Below are 24,403 nucleotides of genomic sequence, written 5' to 3'. Positions count from 1 at the left end.
AGCTACCTGAAATGAGCATATTTTTTTGGAATCCATCCTGTTGATGAGTCTTCTTTCTGAGAACTGGTAATTTTCTAAAACAGTTTGGCATTAAAGGCAATGGGGTGAAAAATCATAAACACAAAACCCTGAAAAGTTTATTTCTTAAAGATTTCATAGACTGCAGTTGTGTGGCCATCTAGGAAAAGGAATCACATCTCTGATGTTCGGAATCCCAAGTACTGTTTGAAGAAATCTCTCGTATCCCATCCCGAATCCGCCTGTTGGGACATTTCCATATCTTCTCAGATCTAAATACCACTCAAGATTTGCCTTGGGAGGTATTTTTTGTTTCAGTAGCTCATAATTGTCTTCTCTGAGACTCCCACCGAAAACTTCACCTACTACTGGCGCCAGTAGATCCATAGCAGCAACCTTTTTAATTATTAAATCAATAATAATAATTATTATTATTATTATTACTATTATTATTGTATTAAATTACACTGGCTTACTACTCATACCTTTGATGAATCATGAGAGCACTCTTTCATATAAAAGGGCTTAATTTCTTTCGGCCAGTTGATAACGAACGTCGGAATCCCGTCATTGTAATCAACTAGAAATAATTCATGCTCTTTGGACAGAGCTTGACCCCGTTTAGCTGGTATTGAAAGCTTGTCTGCGTGTTTATCGAGAATATCAATCGCGTCGTCGTAAGTCATATACCTAAAGTCTTTGTCAAGCCATTTGGGTGTCTCGGCTTTTATTGCACGCATGTCTGGAGCTCCTTCTTCTACCAGAGCTCGAGTAATTGCTTTAAATAATAACTCTGCTTCAGTTGTCAGCATTCTGATGTCCGTGACAAAAGCTTCTTCAGCTTCTATCATGTAAAATTCAGATAAATGCATCCTTGATTTTGAATTTTCGGCTCTGAAGGTTGGGCCAAATGTGTAGACCTTTGATAGTGTTCTAAAAAAATTAATAATAATTATTATTATTGTTCATGATAAAAGCATGGAAATTTAAATAATAAATAATAATGAAAATTAATTTACTAGATATTTAATAATTTTTAGAATTTTTTTAAGAAACAAATTATGGCAAAAAAAATTAGAAAAAAAAATTGAAATTTTAAAAATAAAAATTCAATTTTTTTGGTTAAAAAAAAATTAAAAATTGTCAAGTGTCTGCTAACTTTTAAGTCATATAATGAAAATTAATTTACCAGATTTTTATTATATGATAATTTTATTAAATTATCGCAAATAAAATTGACATTTAGAAAAGGAAAAAAAAATAACAATTCAATTTTTTTTTGTACAAATTTGTTGTTTAAAAAAAAAATTAAAAATTGTCAAGTGTCTGCTAACTTTAAAGTCATTAAATAATGAAAATTAATTTATCAGATATTTAATAATTTTTAGAATTTTTTTAATAAATAAATTATGGCAAAAAAAAATCAGAAAAAAAAATTGACATTTAGAAATTTAAAAAAATTAAAAATAATTTTTTTGTACAAATTTATTGGTTAATAAAAAATAAAAAATTGTCAAGTGTTTGCTAACTTAAAATTCGTTAAATAATATTACCTTGCCATTGTTTCTAGCTGTAACTGTCCAGACACAGTAAGATATGTAGGTGTGTCGAAGTAAATAGACTCTACCGACTGGTCTTTACTTTTCTTCATGCCGTCAAGCATCTTACGGGACTCTGGAACCACCGAAAATACTTCACCAGCACCCTCACAGTCATTGGAGGTTAAAATAGGCGTGTGAATATTTATAAACCCCCGTTTGTTCATGTGTTTACTGATTGCCAGTGAGGCTATACTCCTTAATCTAAGTAAACTAGAAAATTGAGCGGTTCTAGGTCTCAGGTGTAAAATTTGACGTAGATCGTCGAGTATATAATCTTTTTTAGAGGACAGTGGATAACTCCCGTCTACTTCACACGACCCGAGTATTCTTACTTCATCGGCGCGTATTTCATATCTACCATTTGGTGCGTACGCGACTTCACCCGCAGCAAATACTGAACAGTCGTAACTTAAATTTTTCGGGATGTCAGTCTTTTTAGCCACAACTTGGACATGCTCGAACGTCATTCCATTGTTGACTTCTAGAAATACTTTGTCCTTCATTTTTCTTATCACCTTAACCCAACCCTAAATTCATAAATTTTATTATTTTTACAATTAATACTAAAAATATTAATCACAATTAAATATTATTGCATGTAATAAATAAAATAAAATAAATTTAATCATTAAATATAATTATTAAGACATCAGATGTCTAGAAATTTATAATTTATTAACATTTATATTTTTTAATTTAATAGATAAATTATAGAATGAATAATTATATTAATAAAATAAAATCCTGTCCGCCATTTAATGTAATATGAGTTTAAAAAATCTAACCTGTATTTTGGTACGCTTTCCTGAGACTTTGTCAAATTTTTTTTCTAATTTATCAGCAACATTTAGTGGTTTTTGATTTTTAGACCCACTATTTGTTGAGAAGTAACGAAGAAAATGCCTTCGAAACATTTTAAAAAGTAATTACCTTGAAATAATTACTAAAACCTTGCTCAAGCCATGGATTTTCAGTTTCAATAGCGATTAACAATGAACGAGAGGAAATTATGTCATTGGAGATTTTTGGTACCATTTTCATGAACGCGACAATAGCGCTTCTGCGCGGAAAGCGAACGGAAGTATTTGCAAGTACTTTTTCTACCGGTAATGTAAAATATTTATTCAAAATTTTATAAATAGAAGAAATATAATTTTAGTTTATAAAAAATTTAATAATAAATAAGATAACAATTTAATAAGTTAATCACATTGAACTAATTTACCATCAGGCATTTTTTTATAATTAAAAACAGTCCCCTTTTGCCGTTCATTCCACGACATAACTTCCGATTTAGATAAAATAAATTGAGGATCAACAGCAGCTTGTTGACATTTTTCAGAATTTGAAATATTATTTTCACTTCTATCTCTTAGTTTTCTTTTTTTCTTCTTTGGTATAATTGACGATATTTCTTCTTCACAATTTATTACATCTATTGATTCATTAAGCAATTTTATTCCACCATCAATTGTCTTATTTTTACATTTTTTCGGAGTAATTTCTACCAGTTCAATTTCTCTAAAATTAAAAAATTTTTAATTAGAACTAACAAAATATAAATATGAGATTAAAGTTAGGAGTTACTTGACTATTCAAAAAATTTTTTTCAACAAACAAATTTTCTCCAAAAAAGTATTTTTAATCTTTTTAAATTTCTACGTCAATTTTTTTTTTATCATAATTTATTTGTTACAAAAATTCTTGGAATTGTCAAATATTTGCTGATTTAATTTTCATAATATAATTAACTTCTAGTTATTAATAATAAATTAATAACAAACCTATCAAGATACTCGGTTAATTTTTTACCGACAAACTCTTGAAAATGTACGGATACTCCAAAATTATAAAACTCTTGAGATTGTTGTTTTTCTTCTAATTTATCACTAACATTGTCAACTTTTTTTTCTATTGAAACAAATAAAAAGTTATTATTAAAAAAATAATTGTCAAAAATAAAATAAAATGTAAATTAAGTAGGTTATCTCAGTACTTGCCTTCTTCATCACTTTTATTTCCAGAAAAAAAAGAATTTTTAAATAAATCTTGATCGGTAGCTTCTCTCAATGCTTGTTTTATATTTTCATCCTCTTCTGAGGACGATGATGAATTATCCTTATAATTAGTCATTTTTTTTATTCCTTGTACAGTCTAGAAATAAACAAATCGTAAATTAATAAAAAAGAAAAAAACTTGAATGCGTTAATCAAGATCATCATCGCTCGCATCATAATTATGCGTTACTTACTTATCTTATAGGTAAGTTCATCAAGCTTTAATTTAAAAAAAGGAAAAATTAACACCTAAAAAAAAATCAATAATGATACAGTCAGCTGACTATCAATTTTTTGAACTCTTACAATAAAAATACTCTAAAAAAATTCTACTAATAATTTTTTTTAATTTTCACATGTGAAATTTTTTAATTAAATTTTTTTTATAATTATTAAATTATTTGATGTCATAATTAATAATTAACACTAAAGTTAGCCGACGTTTTTAATTTTTTGATGTTTTTAATTATTAAATTAGAACTAAAAAATATTTTTTTTAAATTGCACTTAGAGTTTTTCAAGGTTTTTACAAATGAAATTTTTTTTATAATTTTGCAATAATTTTTTTAATAAAAAAAAATTTTTGAAAATTTTTTAAATGTCGGCTAACTTAATTTTCATATTAATAAACACCTCAAAAACATGTGGTATATAATAAATAAAATAAGTATTTTCTCACTATAATAAATTATTTTTCCTCTGCAATTAATTACCAATTAATAGTGTGTTAAAGTTATAAATAATAAAAATACTATGATTTACCCATCATCAATGAATAAAAATGAAAAACAAAAATAAACAAAACCACGCAGGTATATTACATGCATACAATAAAAACGACAGAAAATATAACGTATTATAATCTATACTATATGTCATGTAAGTGCAGCTTAGCTATACAGCAGTACAGCAGCTGGAGAATAAAAAAGGATGAAAGATAGAAGATCCATAATAGAATAGAAAGAGAAGCAAGAAAGCAAGACAGAGTAAGAAATATAATATTTTTGTATGGAGAATCTTTAGAATCTTGGAGCAGTTGGAGCAGTCAGAGTCGGTATAGTAGTGTATCAGTGGACACTGAAGTGGAGACTGGAGCAGAGGAGCAGATTACAAGACCAGTTACTGTTTCGCGTGTATGTATATATGTCTATACACACATATATAAGTATATGATACGTTTCGCATATAATGTGGGTGAAATGTGTACTCTACACACGCGTTCTCTGGCATTCTCTCGGTAGTACTGAGCGTTGTGTAGTCTGTAGTAGTGGAAGGCACCGCATCGAATATTTCAAAGCCGATTTCTGATATTGATATTGATATTTATATTAAAAAAGAAAAAAAAAACTAAAATACACAACGAATAGTGAATATAAAAAGTAATATCTTTTAAACATAATATATATTTAAATTTATTGTTTAGTGAGTTTGTTTTTAATTTATAAAAAAAAATGTTTTTAAATTTCTAGGACTAACAAGTGGATTTAATATTTTGGAATTGTGAAACACTGGAAGTTATCGTTTGGATTAATAGTTTTTACTTGAACACCTGCATTTATTTTTTTATTAATCAACCTTGATAATACGGTGAGTGAACTTTAAAGGACGATTATTTTTTTTATTACGATTATTATTATCATTTTATTTTAGATATACATTTACAAGACGGAACTACTTACTTATAATATAAAGTATACGTTACATACTTATTTATATTAAAATATACATATGTATTGTGTATGTAATAGTATACAATTGACAATGAGATGCGCGATTCCATTCGCGGGTTTACGAGTTGGTTCGTTCAACGCCGGGAATTTTTCTCACGGTGGAAACTCGTTGCTTTATTAATTATAAATTATCTGCGTATATGTATTTATAATTACCACCATAAATTAACTATTGTGTTTTACTAAAAATAACTCTAATTTTTTTGCATTCGTTTTTGTTAATTTAATTATTTGTTTTAATTCGAGTTTTTATATTTATTTATTTATTTATTTATTTATTTATTAATCAACATACGCCTATCGGCAATATACATCAGAAGAAATTATTTAAAATTAAATAACATTTTAAATAATATTTTTCTTAATTAAACGGTTTTAAAATCTAAAATTACAATTTTTATGGATAAAAAATCATCAGTTGAAATTCAATAAGAAATAAAAAAAAATAATTTACATAAGTTTAATTTTGCCGACAGTAAAAACCTGATTCTACTCTTATAATTATGTCTTCATTCAAATCTTGATATTATAATAGTTATATTCTTTATCAAATATATATAAACCGGATTAAGAATAATAAATTTTATTTTATTTTGTGGCAAAAAATTATTGTATAAATTTTCATTTTTTATCTTTTGACAAATTGTAAAAAAAAATAATGATAGCTTTTTTTTGGATGGAATTATTTTTTTTTATACATGATGATTTAAGTATACGATTGTTCGTTGAGGACGCGTGTCTTTTAATTCATTGTGAAGATTCGTGACACACGTCCAGTCTCTATTCATCGAACTGGGCACTGGATGCTATTACTACTATTTTATTATATTACACACTGGACAGACGGGTTCGTCAACCGGCAACTGCTAGGGATGTCGTGTTGTTACGTATAAAGTTCAGAGTAGAGTTGACTCTTATATGTTTTAGATTTTTTTATTTTTATATTTATAGGTATACCTTAGTATATACTATAATAATATTATTGGATCGGTAATTCAGCTTTTATAAAACTGTTATAATTTATTACATACAATAATTTAATTTTTGGAGTGAAAAAAGAAAAAATAATTTTTTTAGGCTCCTTAAAAATTTTTTTTAAGGAAATTCATTGTATAAAATATTATGACATTGAAATTAACAGACAATTGACAATTTTTTTACTTTTTTATTAATAATTATTTTTTTACTTTCAATTTTTTTTTAAATCATAAACTAAGTCTAAAAAATTATTCATAAAAAATTGCACTTATAATTTTTTAAAGCCTCTAAAGATAAAATTTTTAAAAATAAATTCTTGCTATAATTTATTGATTAAAAAATTTCTAAAAATTATCAAATGTCTCTTAATTTGTTACATATAAAGTTCAGAGTAGAGTTATATGTTTTAGATTTTTTTATTTTTATATTTATAGGTATACCTTAGTATTTACTCTAATAATAATATTGGATCGATAATTCAGTTTTTATAAATCTGTTATAATTTATTATACACAATAATTTAATTTTTGGAGTGAAGAAAGGAAAAAAAATTTTTTCAAGCTCCTTAAAAATTTTTTTTAAGGAAAATCATTGCCTAAATTAATATTACACTTAAATTAACAGAGAATTGATGATTTTTTTACTTTTTTATTATTAATTATTTTTTTACTTACAATTTTTTTTAATAATAAATTGTCTAAAAAATTATTTTTTAAAGCCTCTAAAGATAAAATTTTTGAAATAAATTCTTACTATAATTTATAAATTAAAAAATTTCTAAAAATCATCAAATGTCTCTCAATTTTATTATTATAAAATAATAAATATATATAAATTTACAGTATATAAGTCGAGTTAAGTAGAGTAGACAGTATAAGCAAAGGTCTCTCTTATGTTGAAAGAAGAAAAAATCCACCCTTATTCGTTGATTCGTTGGCACAGTGAATCGATAGAGTAGAGTAGTCGTCGCCCTCTAGTCAACGGTGGCGTCGAATCTACGATAACATGAGTCACTCACCCTCTTCCTGTTCCTGTATTATACTTAGTCTTAGTGTGAGTTTCATTTATACATACATATATATATTGGTATACACCCCAAACCCCAACAAGTTTGTCCCTTGCCCCAAGCTTACCCTACTATACACGTTTCACCTCCCAACTCCCAACTCCCAACTCCCTACTTCCACCTACCAACGTTCCACGTTCACATAAAGCCTGTGAGATGCTTACCAATTTATACAAAATACACAACCCTCCTTTTATTTATGCTCCAACGCATCTTATAAATTATTGTACGTTATGTTAGTCATTAATATTATTATTATTATTGTTACTATTTTAGGCAAAGTAATTATAAAAAAAATTTTTTAAGCTATTTATTAAATTATACCGGCCAAGTCAAGTCTATTAAGTATTTCTTCTTTATTTTTATTATTAGGCCTAGAATTTTTTAATTAATTGAAAAATAATAATTAATAATTAATACTATCAAATTTTTAATATTACGGCAAAAATATTGGTCGTATAAAAAAATTTTTTAAATAAAAATTCAAAATTTAATTTTATAAAAAAAATATTTCTTATAATTTTTTTTTTTAAGACCAATAAAAAAGCCGCAATTTAAAAATTTTAATATAAATCTTACACGGAAAAAATAAACTTCTTGAGCTAAGAAAATTTTAAAGAAAACAAAATTTATTTTGGAGCAAGAAGAAATATTTTTGGCTCAAAAAACTTTGATTTTATTTAAGAAATTTTTAATCTTTCTTAATATTTTCTTGAGATTAGAAAATTTACAATCAAGAATTTTTTTTTTTCAGTGTAATTAAGAAATTATTGATCTTATTAAATAGAAATATTAAAATTTCAAAAAATTTAATTTCTACTGCTTAAATTTGAAGATAATTTAATAAATTATAAATTAATAATTAACAATTTAATAATTTAAATTTAATACATAATTCTTTTATTTTTATATATTTAAAAAATTTGAAGTTTATGTAAAAAAGCGAGAATTGTTTGAGCTCTTTAAATTTAAAGGTATTTAATTTTAGAATCTAAAAAAAAGTGTGGATAGCCAGTTGTTTGAAGATAAGCGGTGATGAAGACATCACCGGCATCATCTATTGAACTTTTTCATTAAAAAAAAAGTAATAAAAATGTAAGATTAAAGATTCGAAAAAAAGACATTCAAAGTCAATATGCATCTGCTAATTTATAATCTTTAAAAATGTCATCTGAGCGTGAAGCTTATGAAACTGAAACCTGTTTAACATTAAATTGGACATGTTGCTGGAGTATTTAAAGTATACTCATTATTACACTATCCAGAACATTTTTTTATATTAATATATAAATAAATGTGCGTAAGGATATAGATATAGATGTATGGTGAGAACAAGTTAAGTAAAACAAGTAAAATAAGGCACTCTTCCATGAAACCTTTATCTGCAGTGAACATCTTTCCTTTTTTATTCTTCCACCCCTCTCATTCTTATTCCCTCATTCCTTTAGCGCCAACTAAAGAGGATTCTATGGTATAATATACCATCCTTGTACTAGAACTTTAAAGTGAAACTTAGTCAGACACACTCACACCTTTACCTTAGTTTATTTGAGTTTAAATTTACAAGCACAAAAGGGATTTAGTTTCTTTCTTTTTCTTTTAAATATCTTCAAAGTCACACGACACAGTCGCTTTAACATTACTTAAGCTGTACAAGTACAACCTGCACAGGAAAAAACAATTATTATACTAGCGTACATATACATATATTAACACTTTAATACATACTTGTATTTATGTTGACTTTTAAATAATTAACGTGACTCCTTCATTAAAATTAATTTAGAAAATATTTGTAACAAATAAATTATATAAAAAAATTAGCTAGTGTTTAAAAATTTTTGGAATTTTTTTATAGAAAAAAATTTGAAAAATTTTAAGTGCAATTTTTTAATTTGTAATTTTTATTGATTAAAAAAATAAAAAATTGTTAAATGTCTGCTAATTTTATTATAATATATATTATGGCAAAAAAAAATGAGAAAAGAAAATTAATATAAAGAAATTTTTAAAAATTATAAATGCAAATTTTTAATAAGTTTTGGAACAAATTTTTTTGATAAATAAAATTAAAAAATTGTCAAGTGACTGCTAATTTTAATGTCATATTTTTATGAAAATTAATTTAGAAGATATTTGATAATTTTTAGAATTTTTTTAGCAAATAAATTATGGCAAAAATAAAATGAAAAAAGAAAATTGATATGAAGAAATTTTAAAAAATTATAAATGTAATTTTTTAATAATAATTTTTGGAGCAAATTTTTTTGATAAATAAAATTGAAAAATGGTCAAGTGATTGCTAATTTAAATGCCCTGACTAAATTTTAATTTATAAAAAAAATAAATTAATAATTAGATTTACAATCCCAAATACAATTAAATAATTTTTGGAGAATTTTTATTCCTAAATAACTTTATTATCGAAAGAACGTCCCTTGATTCGGTAAATAAGTAGATTGGTGTCTTGGCATTGCCGTTCCTAGTGATGATAATAATGATAACGTAAGGATAGTGTAGAGATGGTAGTGACGGTTAAGATGGTGGCGATACTGGTATTTCTGGCCTGTTCAATACACACGCACATTTAGTTAAATAAAAAAAAATTTACAAAAGGAGCAAAAACTATACCTTGAAAACCTAATATAATGCAATGTTGTAAAAGGGCCCAATCGCGGCTGTCGTCCTTGAAATTACACACACGAGAAAATAACACACTCTATATATGTATGTATCAGGATATACAGGATACAGTAATAAGCGATACCGGGTGTCTCAAAGACGCGTCTCTTCTGATTGCTCTTAATGTGGAGAAAAATTTTTTACTTTTTTAATTTTTCACCTACAATTTATTTTATCAAGAATAATATTAATCAAGAAAATAAAATGATATTGAAATTAACAGAGATATAAAAATTCTTTAAATTTATACAAAAAATTAATTATTATAAAAGAAACATTTTAAAAAATTTGCACTTGTAATTTTTTAAAATTTTTACATGTACAATTTTTTTGCTAAATTTTTTTTATTATAATTTTAAGTGTTATAAAAATTTTAATAATCATTAGATGTCTTCTAAATTCAGTATCATACAATAAAATAATATTAAAATTATTAGATGTATAAAAATTCTTGAAATTTCTATAAAAAAAATCATTTTAAAAAATTCACATTTGTAATTTTTAAAAATTTTTATGTGTAGAATTTTTTTGCTAAATTTTTTTCATTATTTTAATTGTTTTCTAAATAAGAATCATACAATAAAATGGTATAAAAATTCATAAATATCTAAAAATTATTGAAATTTCTGTGAAAAATTAATTATTATAGAAAAAACATTTTAGAAAATTCGTACTTGTAATTTTTTTAAATTTCTACTTGTGGAATTTTTTTCATTATAATTTAATTGTTATAAAAATTAAAAAAATAGGTGTCTGCTAAATTCAGTATCATAAAATAAAAAATAAAAATAAAAAAAGAGTAGAACCTTAGTCCGGCATGAAGGACTTAACTCTTGTGAGAAAGATGAAGAATAAAAAAAAAAAATGATAGCCAAAACTCGTGCCGTTAAAAAAAAATAATTGTAAATAGTCAGGCATATGTAAGATTGGCAGGTTATATATATGTATATGTATGTATATATATCAACAATACTGGTTCAAGCGGTTTGGTTGAACGCCTCTACTCTGTTGATAATTGGTATAACCGGATTCCGTACAAGTTTCACTCTATAGAGTATACTCACGTCAGTTGCTGTCTCTCCTCGTCTTGGTCTCGATATATCCACCAGTTGACTGCTCTTCTTATTATTATTCTTCTTGTAATTAATAGTTTTGCCAAGAACGTGGAGCGAACCCGACCTCCCGAACCGAAAATGATACCCTGAAGACTTTTAAAGTCCCTCATATTGCTAAAACCCTTCAAGAATACATTTTAGTTTTAGGATTTAGTCTAGGTATACTGATACTTGCAATTTAACTTTAATTTTTTTTTCAAATTGACCTTGTAAACTGGCTTATAGCTTGTCTTGTTCTTCTGTATAATTGCAGATTGTATTTTTATTTTCACATTTCATTTTAAAAATTAAAATGATAAATAAAAGTATCGTTGTCTGTAAATGTGATTGGTTTGAACTCACGTGCCTTTTAATACAACTGGTTGATGCTCTCAGTATAAAATATATCTTAGCGATGAACGAACCAACCGATCCGGTAAAATGATTCGAAGAAATTGAATATAAATACTTTATACAGTGGAATAATTTTTTTTTTAAACTGAAAGAAAAAATTTATTTACAAAAAAAATTAACAATTTTTTAAAATCAACAATTTTATTTCTTAGCTGAAGAAATAAATTTTTTCACAGTAAATTTCTTGAAAAAAAGTTTTCTAGATTTGGAAAAAAAAAATTTAGATAGACAACTTAAGAATTTTCATTAAAAATTATTTTTTTCCAAATCTAGAAAACTTTTTTTCAACAAGAAAATTATTAAGAAAAAAATTTTTTCTCTTAGTGTATGTTACAAAATATAAATTCTATATTTTATTAAGATAAAATATAAAAGTATTAAAACTCTATTTGTAATATTTTTTTTGTTGGATTTCAGGAAACCAAGGATGATAAATCCAGAGATGATGATCAAGATTATTAGATCGTGGACGTATCTACCGTCCTGTAAAAACCTAAAAAGCACACATTAAATCTCAAATAATGTTATGAAGAAATTAAGCTGAAAAAAAATGTTAAAAAAATGATATTATTGCGATATGGCGCGCATAGTATGGATCCTAGCAGTAATTTGTTGTTTAGCCGGAATATGCCAGGTGACGGAAGGTTATTTGGCAATAATATCCTCAAATTTATCACCTGGTACCCTGATATTCGAAGCAGGTGTACCACAGTTAGGTGGAAAAAGAAAATACGATGTATCAGGCGACCGTACAGCACGGTTCGCCCGTAAATTACTTAAAGTAAATCCACACAATGGCCGAGTTACCTTGGCTAGAAAACTCAATTGCGATGGATTGCAATATCCCCGTTTATTTACATTCTACATTGATTCCACAAGTTCACGTTTAGGTAGACCAAACATAGATTACTATAGTTTACCACTGCGTGTACTGATAACCGGCTGTGGTGATGAAAATCAAGATCTAGCTGCAACTAAAGGGTGGATGGCTGAAACATTAGCTTCATATGCAATGCCAAGTACTGAAAAATTTACAGAAATTTGTTTAAGAAGATCACAATTAGTTGCTGGATTGCGTGATTTTTTGCCTCATACTGCTCTTAAAGAATGTGAAACAAGATGGGACGGTGTAGCTGATTCGCGTTTTTTAATAGAAGGCACCGGAGGAGATCTTGTTTCAGCCTCCGAGCAGTGTCTTATTGATCCACTTTGGAAGATATCAGTATCAATGACACTCAGATGCAGCAGTTCGTTAACTCATCTAGTTGATACTGAGCACCGTTTAAAAATAGTATTTCATCATCAACAATTAGACGACACAGATCTTGGCAGACGTGTAAGAAGAGAATTAAAAAACCGATCACCATTTTTTGAGCACGGTCTTTACACAGCAGCCGTTGAAGAAGAAAAAGAACCCGGTGAATTGGTAACTATTGTACGAGCTCGTGATCCAGAAGGTGGAACAGTACATTATTCAATGCAATCACTATTAGATGCACGTTCTACCGCGTTATTTCTTCTAGATTCAATAACTGGTAAAGTAACAACTCGCGCTAAGCTTGACCGTGAAAGCGTTGAACTTCATTATTTTAAAGTACTAGCTGTTGATGATTCATTTCCTCCTAGAACAGGAACTACAACGTTGCAAATAAATGTCTTGGACGCAAATGATCATCCACCGACATTTGAATGGCCAGAATATGAAGCACCAATTCGCGAAACTGTTCCTTTAGGCTCGACAGTAATTGCTGTTAAAGCTACTGACAAAGATTCTGGCAGAAATGCTGAAGTTGAGTATAATATTTTATCAACTACTGGAGGCGGGACTACATCTATTGCTCAAGATTCAGAAACATTTCGGATTGATCAAAAATCTGGTGTTGTTACAACACGCATGTCGTTGGACAGAGAAAAAACTGAAGTGTATACGGTGTTAATAACTGCTTCTGATTTATCAAATACAGTATCTCTGCGTAAAACAGCAACAACGACTTTAATAGTCCGTATTTTGGATGATAATGATAACTATCCACAATTTTCAGAACGTTCTTATTCAACAACAATTCCTGAAGATATTGATTACACAACAAACCCAATAATAGCTCACATACAAGCAACTGACGCTGATAGTGGTCCTAATGCTGCGATTAGATACAATATTATTGGTGGCAATACCCAAAATACATTTTCAATAGATTCATTAAGCGGTGATGTTACACTAGTTAAGCCACTTGATTATGAAACAATTGATCTGTACCGTATTGTTGTCCGCGCTCAGGATGGTGGAGCTCCAGCACGTTCCAATACAACTCAATTATTGGTACATGTTGAAGATGTGAATGATAATGCTCCTAGATTTTTTACTAGCTTGTTACAAGAAACTGTATCTGAAGGAGTACCTATTGGTTATTCTGTTGTACGCGTTCAAGCTTATGACGGTGATAAAGGCTTGAATGCTTTAATTAAATATTACATTGGAGCTAGAGATATTAATGGAGGGTCTACGGAAAATATTCCAATATCTGTTAATCCAGAAACTGGTTGGATTCATACAACAAAACAATTAGATCGTGAAATCTGTTCGCGGTATCAATTTACAGTAGTAGCTATTGATTCTGGTGAACCACCCAAATCTGGAAGCGCGACTGTTGTAATTACAATTACAGATATTAATGACAATGATCCGAAGTTTGAGTCTAAAAATTATGAAGCTGTTGTGTCTGAAGATGATCCACCAGGTACTTCTGTGTCATTAGTAACAGCAACTGATCCAGATGAAGATTCTAAAATTCATTATGATATCACTGCTGGTAATTCAAGAGCTAGATTTTCTATAACTTCACAAAACGGTGGAGGATTAATCACAGTTGCTCAACCGCTTGATTATAAACAAGAAAAAAGATTTGTGTTAACTGTAACAGCTTCTGATTCTGGTGGAAGAATGGACACTGCATTAGTTTACATTAATATTTCTGATGCCAATAATTTTGCACCGATTTTTGAGAATGCTCCTTACTCAGTTTCAGTATTTGAAGATGCACCAATTGGCACAACAGTATTGGTAGTAAGTGCTACTGATTCAGACGTGGGACAAAATGCACAAGTAACATACAGCTTAGGTACTGACAGTGATGATGATGACGGTAATAATAAAAATAATGACAACAGTGAATTTACAATAAATCCACAAACAGGAGCTATAACAACAACACGTCCTTTAGACCGAGAACGAACTTCTGGGTATTTATTAACAGTCACTGCTAAGGATGGTGGTGTTCCAGGACTTTCTGATACTACAGACGTTGAAATCTCTGTAACAGATGTCAATGATAACCCACCAGTGTTTGAAGCTGCTCAATATACTGGTACTGTTCCAGAAGATGTGTTAGTTGGTACATCTGTCGTTCGTGTATCAGCGACTGATGCTGATCAGGGATTAAATGGACGAGTTAGATACACGCTTGATGATGATGGAGATGGTGCGTTTGCTATTGATTCAACGACTGGCATTGTAAGGACAGCTAAGCAACTAGATCGTGAATCTGTTATGAGGTATACTCTTAAAGCAATGGCTGTTGATAGGGGAATTCCTGCACTTTCTTCAATAGTACCTATTATAATTAAAATAGAGGACGTTAATGATTCACCTCCGGCATTTGAAAGTGATAAAATAATATTATACATACCTGAAAACTCACCAATTGGTTCAACTGTCGGTGAAATTTACGCCCATGATCCGGATGAAGGTTTAAATGCTGTTGTTCAGTATTCTATTATTGGAGGAGAGGATGCTAATAGTTTTACATTAAACACTCGTCCGGGTTCTGATAGAGCTGAATTGATAACACTTGAAGAACTAGATTATGAATCGCAGAAAAAAAAATATGAAATATTTGTACGTGCTGCTTCTCCACCATTACGCTCTGATGTACTGGTACAAATCATGATTACTGATATTAATGACAACGCACCAGTATTAAAAGACTTTCAAATAATATTTAATAATTTTAAAGATTTTTTTCCGACAAAATCTATTGGAAAAATTCCTGCAGTAGATGCTGATGTTACTGATAAACTTTATTACAATATATTATCTGGTAATAATGCTAATTTAATAACACTTAATAAAACAACTGGTGAAATAATTTTATCACCGCAATTAAATACAAATGTACCGAGAATAGCTACGATGGAAGTGTCTGTTAGTGATGGAGTTAATCAAGTTAAAGCAACTATGACTTTATCTGTAAGATTAATAACAGATAAAATTTTGTATAATTCAATAACAGTAAGGCTCGATGATATGACTGTTGAAGCATTTTTATCACCATTGTTAAATTATTTCATTGATGGTCTAGCTGCAATAATACCATGCCCTCGTGAAAATATATTTATATTCAGCGTGCAGCAGGATACTGACGTTAATGGAAAAATATTAAATGTCAGCTTTTCAGCGCGGAAAGTTGAACCTGGTAATATTGATGAATTTTATACATCTCAGTATCTTCAAGAGCGAGTTTATTTAAATCGTGGAATTTTAGCAAGATTATCAACTCTTGTAGTCCTACCATTTGATGACAATCTCTGTGTACGTGAGCCGTGTTTAAATTTTGAAGATTGTATTACTGTGTTAAAATTCGGCAATGCTTCAGGATTTGCAACTAGCAACACAATATTATTTCGTCCTATTTATCCAGTCACAACATTTTCATGTCAGTGTCCTCGTGGATTTACTGGAAGCAAAGAATCATATTTATGTGACATGGAAGTTAATTTATGCTTTTCAAATCCTTGTAAAAATGGTGGGACTTGTAAACGTAAAGAAGGTGGCTATACTTGTATTTGTGATGATAATTACACTGGTGATAATTGTCAATTATCATTGAATCAAAGTAATATTTGTGCTGCATCTCATACGACGGATAATAATAATTATAATGTATGTAAAAATAATGCTAAATGTATAGACAAATTAGACGGTGGTTTTACATGTGAATCTTGTCCAATTATTCCTTTAAATACTGTAACGCAATTTTGTGAACTACGAGCTCGTAGTTTTGGACCATCAACATTCTTAACATTTCCGTCACTTAAACAACGACATCGTTTAAATATCAAATTAAAATTTGCAACAGAATCTTCACAAGGGTTACTACTTTACAATGGACGTTACAATGAAAAGCATGATTTTATAGCGTTAGAAATAATAAATTCAGAGTTACAATTTAGTTTTTCACTGGGTGATAAAATAACAAGAGCAACTGCTGCTATTCCCGGTGGAGTTTCTGATGGACAGTGGCACACTGTTAATGTTAATTACATCAATCGTACTGTTACAATAACAATAGATGATTGTGATATTGGATTAGCATTGCATTACGGTAAAAAACTAGGTGATAAATGGTCCTGTGCTGGTACAGGTGAACAAATTCTTGAACCACGTTGCAATTTAATCACAGAAACTTGTCACCGTTTTCTAGATCTCACTGGACCAATGCAACTAGGAGGATTACCATCTATCCCCTCTGACTTTCAAATCACAAATAAAGACTTTATAGGCTGCATAAGTGACCTATATATTGACTACAAATTCATTGATTTAAATTCATATGTTGCAGATAATGGAACAATTGTCGGATGTCCTGAAAAATATGAATTTTGTTTATCTTCTCCGTGCAATAATAATGGAAAATGTCGTGAAATTTGGTCGGGGTATATATGTGAGTGCCAGGAAGGTTTTTCCGGTCCACAATGCAGTGAAGAAATAAGCAAACCTTGGCGATTTCACGGAGATGGCTTATTAAGCTTTAATCCACTGTTAAGACCAATTCAATTACCTTGGATGACTGCTTTTAGCTTACGTACGAGAGCTGTTAATTCTTTTATTATGAACATCCAAATAGGACAAAATAGTTCAGCATTGTTTTATTTAAAAGATGGAAAATTAGCAACTTCGTTAGATGGAATTGAAATAATAAAAACAAAAGTGCCGATTAATAATGGCGAGTGGCAGAGAATTGAAATTATTTGGCAAACTGGTTTAGTATCTTTGGATATTAATTACCGAAATAATCCATTAATATCATCACTGCCAGCTAAGCTTCAAGGATTGTATGTGGGAAGAATATTATTAGGCGGACCAGATCAGTCAATTGTAAGTAGCAGCAGCAGCAGCAGCAGCAGTACTACTACTGCTAATACCAATACAATTATTTCTTCTGGAATTGGTGAATTACAATTTTATGAAGGATGTATTCAAGATTTGCGTATTGGTACCAATCAAAGTATTTTACAACGTCCTACAGTCCAGGAAAATATTGGAATTGGTTGCACAGATGATAGTGAATGCAGCGTAAAGTGTCCTGAAAAATCAAGCTGTATTAAAAAATGGCAAGCCAGCGAGTGCGTATGCGACCCTGGGTATGTTGGAGAACATTGCGAAGCTATTTGTGACATCAATCCTTGTCACAGTGATTCAGGAATTTGTCTAGAAGAAAACAGTTCAAAGCGCGGGTATAAATGTCAATGCAACAGTGAAGAATATACTGGAGAGTATTGTGAAGTAAGAGTTGACCAATCATGTCCAACAACCTGGTGGGGTTCTCCAGTGTGTGGTCCTTGTTACTGTGATGAGTCAAAAGGCTACGATCCGTCTTGTAATAAAACAAATGGAGAATGTTACTGTAAAAAAAATCACTATCAGCCGCCAAATGGTGAAAAAGATCAATGCATACCTTGTAATTGTTACACAGTTGGGAGTCGCGGACCACGTTGTGATCCTGTTACTGGACAATGCAGGTGTTTAGAAGGTGTTATTGGTCGCGCTTGTACGGATTGTGCTAATCCTTATGCAGAAGTTACTTCAACTGGGTGCCAAGTTATTTATAATGGCTGTCCTAAGTCATACGCTGGGGGATTATGGTGGCCGCAAACTTTGTTTAATAAAACGGGAGATTCTCCTGTGGTTGTTGTGGTTTTTGAAAACTGTCCTGGTACTGCTCAAGGTATGGCTTCTAGACAGTGTGATAGCGAATCTGGTGGGTGGCAATCGCCAGATTTATTTAATTGCACATCGGATATATTTATCCAGCAAAGATATAATCTAGCGGCTATTGAAAATTCAGAAATGATACTAAATCGGGATATTGCGGTTAAAATAGCGCGTGATCTTAATTTTGCGGTTAAAAATATTAAAAATATGTATGGCGCGGATGTACTTATAGCGGAATCATTGTTTAAGTTGTTACTTAAGTATGAAGAAAGTCAAGCTGATTTGCATCTTACTCACAATCAAGATAAAGATTATGTACCTAATTTAGTTGGAATTGCCGGAGGAATTCTTAATAAAAAATATAAAGACACTTGGCTGAGAATTGAGGAGTTAAATGGTGATAGTACTGATAAGATACTTGATGCAATGGCTAGGTATTTAAAAATATTAACTAATTCACAGCACAATACTTTTACAGATCCGTTTGAAGTCGTTGATCCTTTTGTAATAATGGGAATGGACACTGTTACATCTGAAAGTTTGTTTGGATATGAATCTACAGTAAATAATGGTGAAATATTTAAATCTGCTATTGAAGAAATAGACAAAAAAGTTATCTTACCTGACACTTCATCATTTTTATCAACACCAACTCACCTAGAATCTTACATTAGTTTCCCAAAGTACAATAATTACATTGCTGATCCACGACGTTTTGATCCTTATTCTAAAATAAGAGTACCTTTAAGTTTACTGGGTATAAAAGGAGTCAGTCCTGGAGAGATAAAAAATAATGAAAATGAAGATAATAATGAGAAAGCTGTACTGAGTTATGTACAGTACAAAGAATTGGGAAGTTTGTTGCCTAAAAAATTTGACGATTCTGTTAATGTAAGATGGGGCGTAGAAGTTGCTGTCGGATCTCCTGTAATAACAATTTCAATATTAATACCTTCAGACAATGGTACAAAATTATTATCCAACAATCCTCAATCTCCAGTACAAATTCAACTTTGGATAAGTGAAGATGATGGTACTAAAATAAGAATAAATCCTCAGTGCGTTCATTGGAGCACAGCGCGTAATTCTGGAGAATGGAGCAGAATTGGTTGTACAACAGATATTGATGACTCGACAATTGATTATTATTATTTAAATCCCGATAATAACAACAACAACAACAACTTGGAACGTCGTAAAATGATTAATTGTTCTTGTCAAGGTGTGATTTTACAAGTTAAGAATCTTCAATTAGCAACGTTTGCTGTATTAACAGACGTACTTGATCTTGAGTATGTACCCGAGCCATCATTACTAGAAGATGTAACAAGTTACAGTGCATTTATGCTTTCACTACCCTTATTACTCTCAGCATTATTAATATTAACATTAATTCGCGGAAGTGCAACAAATTCAAACAGTATTCACAAAAATTTAGTACTTTGCGTATTTATGGGTGAATTATTGTACTTAATAGCATTAAAAGCAAGAAGTCCATTAGTTTCCAATGAATTTACTTGTAAATTAACAGCCATTGGCTTGCATTATTCATGGCTGAGTGCATTTGCTTGGACTTTAGTTGACTCTATTCATCTGTACCGAATGTTAACTGAAATGCGTGATGTTAATCATGGACAGATGCGATTTTATTACACAATTGGTTACGCAATCCCAGCTATAATTGTTGGTCTGACAATAGGTGTCCGGGCAGATCAATACGGCAATTTTTATTTCTGCTGGTTGTCAATTTATGAGACAGTTGTCTGGTCATTAATCGGACCAATATGTCTAGCAGTTGTGATTAATTTTTTGATATTAATAATATCAGTAAAAGCAGCATTTACATTAAAGGAACATATTATGGGATTTGGTAATTTAAGAACATTATTATGGCTATCTGTTGCATCATTACCACTACTGGGAGCCACTTGGACACTTGCTGTGCTAAGTGCTTCCGAAAATTCTCCTATTTTGTCATATTTATTGAGCGTATCAATAGTAGTACACTCTTCATTTAGCTTAATTGGATATTGCTTCATAAATGGACGAGTAAGAAGAAATTTTTACCTTAGTTTATTGAGATGCTTTGGTAAAAAATCACCATTATTAGAAAGCAGCATGATGGTCAATGGAAGCAGCAGCCAAAATATTAATGGACAATCTCGCTCAGCTCTGGCTTATAATTCTAATTACATTTCTAATGGCAGTGGTATGATTACAAATGTCGGGACAACAACTGGAACTTGCAGAAGGGTTCACGTTGGAGTATCAACTAGTAGCACCACTTCAAGAAGCACCAATAAAACGGGATCAAGTCCTTATCGCAGTGATGTCCACTTAAGACATACTTCCACTTCAACGAGCAATTACAACAGTGATCGTGATCCTTATATGATGTCTTCAACTCGCAGTAAAAAAAATAGAAATACTCAACATTCTTCAGTGAATAATCCTAATAGGAACAGTAATAAAATAATCTTACGTAATTCAAGACGTGATTCTGAATCTGATGAATCGGATGGTTCGCACAATGATGATGATACCACTGGAGGTCGTGGCAGTGCTGGAAGAAGTCTGGATCTTGCTAGCTCTCACAGTTCTGATGATGATGATGTAACTTCTAATCCTACTGGGACTGATAGTAATAATATTAATAATAAAAATAATAAAAGAAAAATAGGATTAAAAACTGTTGGAGTGTCTACTCAACAGCAGCAACAAGTTACGCACAATTATTTGCCAAATATTCATCAGCAAAATTCATTAGTTGGTGACAATGGCAGTGGTACTGATCATTTAAATATTCTTTGCTCAAATACTGATTTGTTTCCAAATATAAAACCAATTTACGCTCCAAGGTGGAGCTCGCAATTACCTGAGGCGTATTTGCCGACTAATATTGATATTCGCAGCAGCCAATGGTCCGGTGGGACAATTTCAGACAATGAAATTGCTTCTAATAAAACTTCAAGTCCAAATCCTTTGCCTTATCCTCCGGATGATATCAGTTCTCCGTTAAAATTTGGAGGCGCGGGTGAACATGATAATAATTATTCTGAGGGTGAGGATAAAATTTCTTCTAATCAAAATTACAATCATATTGGTGGGAGTTATAGTGGAGGAGGAGGAGGAGGAGGAGGAGGAGAGAAGTATCTATTTCCTTATACAGCTGAAGAGGATCATACAGTTTCACCGACTCCATACTTATTATCAATGTCATCGAGGATTCTTGGTTCCAGTTTGAGCCATCATTCGCATAATTCAAATCAAGATAATCACAGTGGATCGGAGAGATACGGAAGTTTGAAACGCGGCCAGAGTCAAAGTCTTCATGGTTCACTGCACGATAATCTAAACGCGGTTGATAGATACGGTAGTTTGAAAAGAGGGAAAATTACACCAACTGTGCTTGAAGATATGCCCGAGTACATTTTACCGATCACCGGAAGAATATTATCCAGTTCGTTGACTCACGATCTTCATCATAGCAATGAATTAGCTGCTTTGAGACATCATCATCAGTTACAACAACAGCAGCAGCAACAACTGTTACAGCAACAACAACAACAACAACAGCAACATTATGAACAGACTATCACTGAGACTGAGTAAGTCATATTATATTTTTTTTAAGTTTTTTTTATAATTGCAGAGAAAAAATTTATTTTTCAAAAAAATTAATTTTTTATGATACAGTTAGCCGACTTTTTTTTAACTTTTTGACTATTTATGGTTTATTAAATTAAAACTAAAAATTTTTTTTTAAATGCACTAATAGTTTTTCAAGTTTTTTACTAATGAAAATTTTTTTTAATAATTTTTTTAATAATCTATATGTATTTAGGCTGCATTTGAAAATTCTCTATCTCTAGATACATAATTGAGAAATGACCTTGTATCTTGTGAACTATTGACATTTTTAAAGATATAAGCTCATCTTGATGTTACACTCATCGAGACCTTTCATTTGAGTACCCACATCAATTTTTCATATATTTATATATATTATATATATGTATATATGAAAAATATATCAAAAATGCATGTGGGTACTCAAATGAAAGCTCTTGATGAGTGTAACGTCGAGATTAGCTTATATCTTTAAAAACGTCAATAGTTAAAAAAATACAGTGCAATTTAACAAATATCTTGTGAAATATTGATATTTTTAAAGATATAAGCTCATCCTGATGTTACACTCATCGAGGCCTTTCATTTGAGTACCCACATCAATTTTTCATATATTTTATATATTTATATATATGAAAAATATATCAAAATGCATGTGGGTACTCAAATGAAAGCTCTTGATGAGTGTAACGTCGAGATTAGCTTATATCTTTAAAAACGTCAATAGTTAAGAAAGTACAGTGCAATTTAACAAAATTCATTATTCATTAAAGAAAAATTTTATTTATTTATAGTTCACAAGTACAGCAGTCACATAGTGACTGCAAGGTTGTTAGTAAAAAAATTATAAAAATTTTTAGATGTTGGCTAACTAAATTTTCATAAATCTTTTTGTGAAAAAATTAATTTGTTGGAAATTTTATTTCTTCCCTGAAGAAATAACTATTTTTTTCTAAATAATTTTCTTGTTGGAAAAAAATTTTCTAAATTAAAAAAAAAACAATTTTAGTTAGACAACTTAAGAATTTTTATCAAAAATTTGTTTATTTTTTTAAATATTGAAAATTTTTTCAAGAAAATTATTTTGAAAAAAATTGTTATTTCTTCAAAGAAGAAATAAAATTTTTAAAAATTCCCAACAAATTAATTTTTTACAAAAAAGTTTATTTTTTTCAAAAGAAATTTTTTCTCTCAGTGTGTAAATAATAATAATAATAAATATATTTTCTGATTTCTGCTTACTCTTTGGTGATGGTAACTTTTATTGGATTCAAATTAACAAAATTAATAAAACAGCGAAGAGGTGAGATTATTAATACATTATTATATTAACCCCATAATACCCTTATTCAATAATATTGAGTTAAGAATATTATTACACAAAATTAAATAAAGTATCCTTATGCATTTACAGGAAGGATATTAACGCCGAGACACCCGTTTGAAGGACTCCGTCTACAAGAAAATAACGTACAAAATAAATACCTTAGATATAATAATCATTTTCATAAAATCTAAAATCTAAAATATAAATATAAATATTTATAAATTTTATATATTTAAATTGTAATAAATAGTGTATTAAAATTTTCAATTATTTTTAGCCGTGGCCATGACTATATATGTTTACTATTAAATAATATAGTAATAATTGATAAGTTTGTATGTGTGAGTGCCTGTTAATATGCCTAAAATAATTAATTATTTAATTCGATGTAATAGCTTTTGATAAATATTTATTATACCGGGTTCATTATGTCAATTGTCAATTTTTTTAAATAATAATTATTATTATTATATAAACGCGATGATTGTTACGACTGAATAATCAATTATACCCGGAAATAATGATCTCTTGCTCATTTTATTTATCATTTATACTTATGTCGTACTATTTTATAAACTATGTACTTAATAATTATTATTATTGTTATTGTAATGTATCTTATTGTGCAATGTAAAACATTCCATTTTTTTTTTTTTAATTTTTTATACAAATTTTATGTGACGTAAAAATTAATGTCTACACAAGATAATACTCAAATTTTTGTATATATTTATACGAAGAAATATGATGACAAAATACATAATTTATATATATCAATCTTATAATTATTCATTATTTTAATACATTGACCCTTT

At 29.4% G+C, this 24,403-nt stretch overlaps 3 protein-coding genes across 9 annotated transcripts; 1 reads left to right on the top strand and 2 right to left on the bottom strand.

Annotated features, from left to right (window-relative positions):
* Positions 1-117: 117 nt before the first annotated feature.
* LOC123260381 (probable asparagine--tRNA ligase, mitochondrial) lies at positions 118-2,630 on the bottom strand. The gene is made up of 4 exons (XM_044721442.1): positions 2,405-2,630; positions 1,572-2,146; positions 504-951; positions 118-414 (listed from the first exon to the last, which is right to left on the bottom strand). The coding sequence occupies exons 1-4, from the start codon at positions 2,531-2,533 to the stop codon at positions 154-156; spliced, it is 1,413 nt and encodes a 470-aa protein (XP_044577377.1). The 5' UTR covers positions 2,534-2,630; the 3' UTR covers positions 118-153.
* Positions 2,631-2,649: 19 nt separating this feature from the next.
* LOC123260384 lies at positions 2,650-5,379 on the bottom strand. 4 transcript variants are annotated; one of them, XM_044721451.1, is made up of 5 exons: positions 4,356-4,475; positions 3,871-3,925; positions 3,620-3,773; positions 3,404-3,530; positions 2,650-3,140 (listed from the first exon to the last, which is right to left on the bottom strand). In XM_044721451.1, exons 3-5 carry the CDS (start codon positions 3,750-3,752, stop codon positions 2,822-2,824), a joined length of 579 nt encoding a protein of 192 aa, XP_044577386.1. In that variant the 5' UTR covers positions 3,753-3,773; positions 3,871-3,925; positions 4,356-4,475; the 3' UTR covers positions 2,650-2,821. The 4 variants fall into 4 exon arrangements, with proteins under 4 accessions (XP_044577386.1, XP_044577389.1, XP_044577388.1 ...); XM_044721454.1 differs by lacking the exons at positions 3,871-3,925; positions 4,356-4,475 and adding an exon at positions 5,356-5,379; XM_044721453.1 differs by lacking the exon at positions 3,871-3,925.
* On the top strand, positions 4,720-24,286 carry LOC123260372 (protocadherin-like wing polarity protein stan). 4 transcript variants are annotated; one of them, XM_044721424.1, is made up of 5 exons: positions 4,720-4,809; positions 5,146-5,263; positions 12,058-22,239; positions 23,558-23,564; positions 23,657-24,286. In XM_044721424.1, the coding sequence occupies exons 3-5, from the start codon at positions 12,218-12,220 to the stop codon at positions 23,777-23,779; spliced, it is 10,152 nt and encodes a 3,383-aa protein (XP_044577359.1). In that variant the 5' UTR covers positions 4,720-4,809; positions 5,146-5,263; positions 12,058-12,217; the 3' UTR covers positions 23,780-24,286. The 4 variants fall into 4 exon arrangements, with proteins under 4 accessions (XP_044577359.1, XP_044577358.1, XP_044577361.1 ...); XM_044721423.1 differs by having other exon boundaries at positions 4,753-5,055; XM_044721426.1 differs by having other exon boundaries at positions 4,754-5,055; positions 23,676-24,285.
* Positions 24,287-24,403: the final 117 nt, after the last annotated feature.

Source organism: Cotesia glomerata, linkage group LG3, assembly GCF_020080835.1.
Source record: "Cotesia glomerata isolate CgM1 linkage group LG3, MPM_Cglom_v2.3, whole genome shotgun sequence".
Classification (NCBI taxonomy): Eukaryota; Metazoa; Arthropoda; class Insecta; order Hymenoptera; family Braconidae; genus Cotesia; species Cotesia glomerata.
The sequence above is the reverse complement of the archived record's forward strand: the minus strand, read 5'-3'. Positions and strand labels throughout refer to the sequence as shown.